The sequence below is a fragment of the Limulus polyphemus genome, unplaced genomic scaffold (assembly GCF_000517525.1).
Source record: "Limulus polyphemus unplaced genomic scaffold, Limulus_polyphemus-2.1.2 Scaffold11669, whole genome shotgun sequence".
Taxonomy (NCBI): Eukaryota; Metazoa; Arthropoda; class Merostomata; order Xiphosura; family Limulidae; genus Limulus; species Limulus polyphemus.
Genome location: NW_013677279.1, coordinates 6512 through 10274, shown reverse-complemented (window position 1 = coordinate 10274; position 3763 = coordinate 6512). Strand labels below are relative to the sequence as shown.

Here is a 3763-nt window from a genome sequence, read left to right as displayed (position 1 = left end):
AAGAAGACTTTATATTGCTTGTAAGTTTGTAAAACTTTTGTATATAAATCATTTTTTGTAATAACAGTGACTGTAAATCTTGTTTGTTTGTTTGAATCTATGCACAAAGCTACACAATAGGCTATCTGTGCTCTGCCCACCACGGGTATCTAGCGTTGTAAGTCCGCAGACATACCGCTGTGCCACTGGGGGGGGGGATTGTAAATTGTATTATTGTTTGTATATTAAAATATATTTGTATTGAAAAAGAAAACTGTGTGTATCAATCTTGTTGGCAAAATTTCATAAATTGGAGATATATCGGCATTTATTTAACTACTAAATTTAAATGATCATTTAGCTCGGTTTCAGACCATTCGAAATCATAATACGTAACATAGTATTTCAACTACATTATGTTCGTCATATCTATTGTCGATGACAATCCAGAGCTCTTCAGGCCGGCTGGGATACAACGACATACTTATACTGATACCTGTCATGAGATATTCATGCTTCATCAGCTTGTAAAAGTGTTCACACCATAACAACTGTTGTTATAACAAATGACTTACATAAATAATATTCCGACCACTGCTGTGTTCTTTGTATCCTAGCGGGCCCGAAGAGCTCTGGATTGAGCGAAACACGTCATCGACAATGGATATAACGAATACGGTGTGGTTGAAATACTATAATTATACACCTTTCAAATTCTTGAAAATCCCTAAGGGACTAGATTAAGTAAGTAGTGTTAAGAGATATAATAGGTTTAACATAATGTCTCATGACAAGTATAATTGATTGTAATCATCCTTCGCCAGCTTGTAAAAAGGCGTTCACACCGTAATGACTACCTGTAATGTGTGAAGTTCATGTAAAATATAGAAGCAGCGCAATGAAGTCTGAGGTGTACAAAAAAGCGCGAAATAAACTTTTCATTATACCATTATAATAGAAAGCATGATTTTAACATATAACACTGGGGAAGCATATCACAGAGATACCTCTTGTTGTACATAAAAATATCATGTCTATACTTACTTTCATCCTTGTCTTGATCACCAACACACGAAAAAAGTATTGGTGATCAAGACAAGGATGAAAGTAAGTACAGACATGATATTTAAGCAACGTTTCGCGGTTATCAAACACTAAAAAATTTGATAACCGCGAAACGTTGCTTAAATATCATGTCTATACTTACTTTCATCCTTGTCTTGATCACCAACATTTTTTCGTGTTTGATAACCGCGAAACGTTGCTTGGATTTTTTTAGCTGCTTTCGTCAAATCAGGATCATTCAGATCGAGTTCTTCGTTGACCTATGCAAGATAAATAAATGCACATTTTTCACTGGCAACCGAGAACTTTTCACTGTTGTTTATACTTAACATCTTCAAAAAACAGGATTTAAAAGAATACATCACGATACAACGTTTCACCAGTTAACATGACGTCACACGATTACATAAGATAGTATCGACAAGCAGATAGTAAGTAACCGTATTTCAGATAAGCGGTTTTGTTGCTAAGTTACTATCTTATTTGATATAAGGTACGTTACGTATCAGTAATCAAAGAACTTCTAATTTACGTTCCTTTTAAGCTGAGATAATGTACAGACTGATGACCACATAAGCAATGGAAAGAAGTGAATTTTATTTTGCTTTGAAATTGTCTAAACATCAGAGGTAAAATGTGTCATATACGAACTAGGCCTAATAACAGATTGTGTCATATACGAACTAGGCCTAATAACAGATTGTGTCATATACGAACTAGGCCTAATAACAGATTGATACGTACGAACTCCTGTTTATTCGAATGAGGTTCTTTGTGGTCTTCTTCTTGGTTTTTTATTTCCTTCCTCACTTTGTGGCCTCGAAACGACGCTTGGATTTTTGTAGCTGCCTTAGTGAGGTCAGTATCGTTAAGGTCGATGTCCAGTTCTTCAGTTTCTTTAGTTTTCTAATATAATTTACAAAAGAAAGAAATCTGTAACTTGATAATATAAAATTCTAGAACTTTCTATTTAAAAAAAAGGTTGGGATTATTAGTATGCTCTTTCTGATAGTGACATGAATGGCACTTGGTTGTTAAATTCTATTGAACATGTATTTCTAGTCTAATAAGTTGTCCCCTAAAGACGTAATTCTTTTTTTTTCCATAGAGAAAATACATACAATGTTAACCTGTAAAGTGTGTAATTATTTACGGCTTATTAATACTTAATAGTTTTTAAGTAATTATTTTGATCACAAAACACTGTAATTGAAGTATTATTAATGTTTGAAGATATTATACGTATATCAAACAGCCTTTTTTTTTGGCTAGTAATAAACATTTTTAAGTTAATTAGTCTTAAGAAAAAATGGAATCCACCGTCTAAGGTCTGTTTCGTATGGTTGTAGGCTGACCTTAATTAACCCATTGGAATGAAGATTCAGGTATTCGAGTTTCGACAATACAGTTATTGTAATCGATTGTATACGGTGTCTACATAACCTTACAACGGCCATAGCCGACATAGCTACTAATCTTACCCTTCTACAGCTAGCTTATAATACATCTTTATTCCAATATACTGAAATACATCTTTTTCTAAACTGACATGTATATAGTTATGATATATTCGTACATTGGGAGTGTGATAGGTCGTAAACATCCACCAATGTTTTATTTTTTTACATAGTGAAAGGTTACGTGCTGTAACTTCTGTTTCAAGCTAGCATTCACTCGTTTCTATACTGACCTTCTATGAAGGTAGCCTATTCAAACAGGTGACAAGTATTAAAAAAACTGCAAAAATTAAAATGACGTAGGGATGACCGTGCCAAAAGGTACAGGAACAAGGTAGGGATGGATACACAAAACTATACAAAAAAGTGGCTAATAATCATAAGCTTGTCTCAGTATTTACTGGCTACTTATGTAGGAGTAAGACTGTATAGCACTGTTCAGTTTAAATGCTATTATTCAAACCTGAATTCATGTAACTTACAGAAATTTAACATTTAGTTGTAGATAAAAGTTATTCATGGAAAGGTTTGGCTACTTATATAGTGATTTTTGTGTGGTTTCGTGTATTCATTCCTACCTCGTTTCTGTACTTTTTGGCATTGCTATCCCTACGCTCCCCAGTGGCTGAGCGGTATGTCTTCAGACTTACAACGTGGTGGACAAAGCGTAGATAGGGTTGTGTAGCTTTGTGTTTAACTACAACCAACCAACAGCAACCAAGCCATACCTACATCATACTTAATTTTTTATTACTGCTTTCCCCCTTTTTTTAAACAATTTCACTGAAGTAGGTTGATAAGTGAACATTTGTTATATTTTTATAATTTAATGCCAATATATATATATATTGTTAATATCATATCAGCTTTGTAAGTTTCTTTATTACACTTGCAGAATGAACTCAGATATTGATCTATTATTGGCTGGTAATTCCTGTTTCACCCTGTACTTAAGCTTTTTAGAGAACACTATATTTGTCTAAGAAAGCTAACTTCAGGGGGTAATGATAACATCGTTTATACTAGAATTAACTTATTTTTTTAGCTTATAGTAAGCACTATTGTGTTTAATGATAACCCTTTTCAAATGTTCTTAAAATGCCTTTCTGTCATACTAAAGCCATTGCGAAAACTTCACATATTTTTCTGGCTAGCGTGGAAAGAGAAAAGACGAACACTAGCTAGTTCCCAGTTCTACACTTTATCAACACTTTTCAATGATATTGTGAGTCTCACAAGCTGTGAAACATCCAATAATGGCA

General features: G+C 33.7%; 1 protein-coding gene across 1 annotated transcript in view; it reads right to left on the bottom strand.

Annotated features, from left to right (window-relative positions):
* Positions 1 to 3763, bottom strand: part of LOC106476811 — a 9047-nt gene that overhangs the window by 1521 nt on the left and 3763 nt on the right. Inside the window, exons 2-3 of the mRNA XM_013937435.2 lie at positions 1789 to 1950; positions 1187 to 1304 (exon numbers count right to left, since the gene is read on the bottom strand). Of these exons, the coding sequence (XP_013792889.1) occupies positions 1187 to 1304; positions 1789 to 1950 (280 nt within the window). The remainder of the gene's footprint in view (positions 1 to 1186; positions 1305 to 1788; positions 1951 to 3763) is intronic.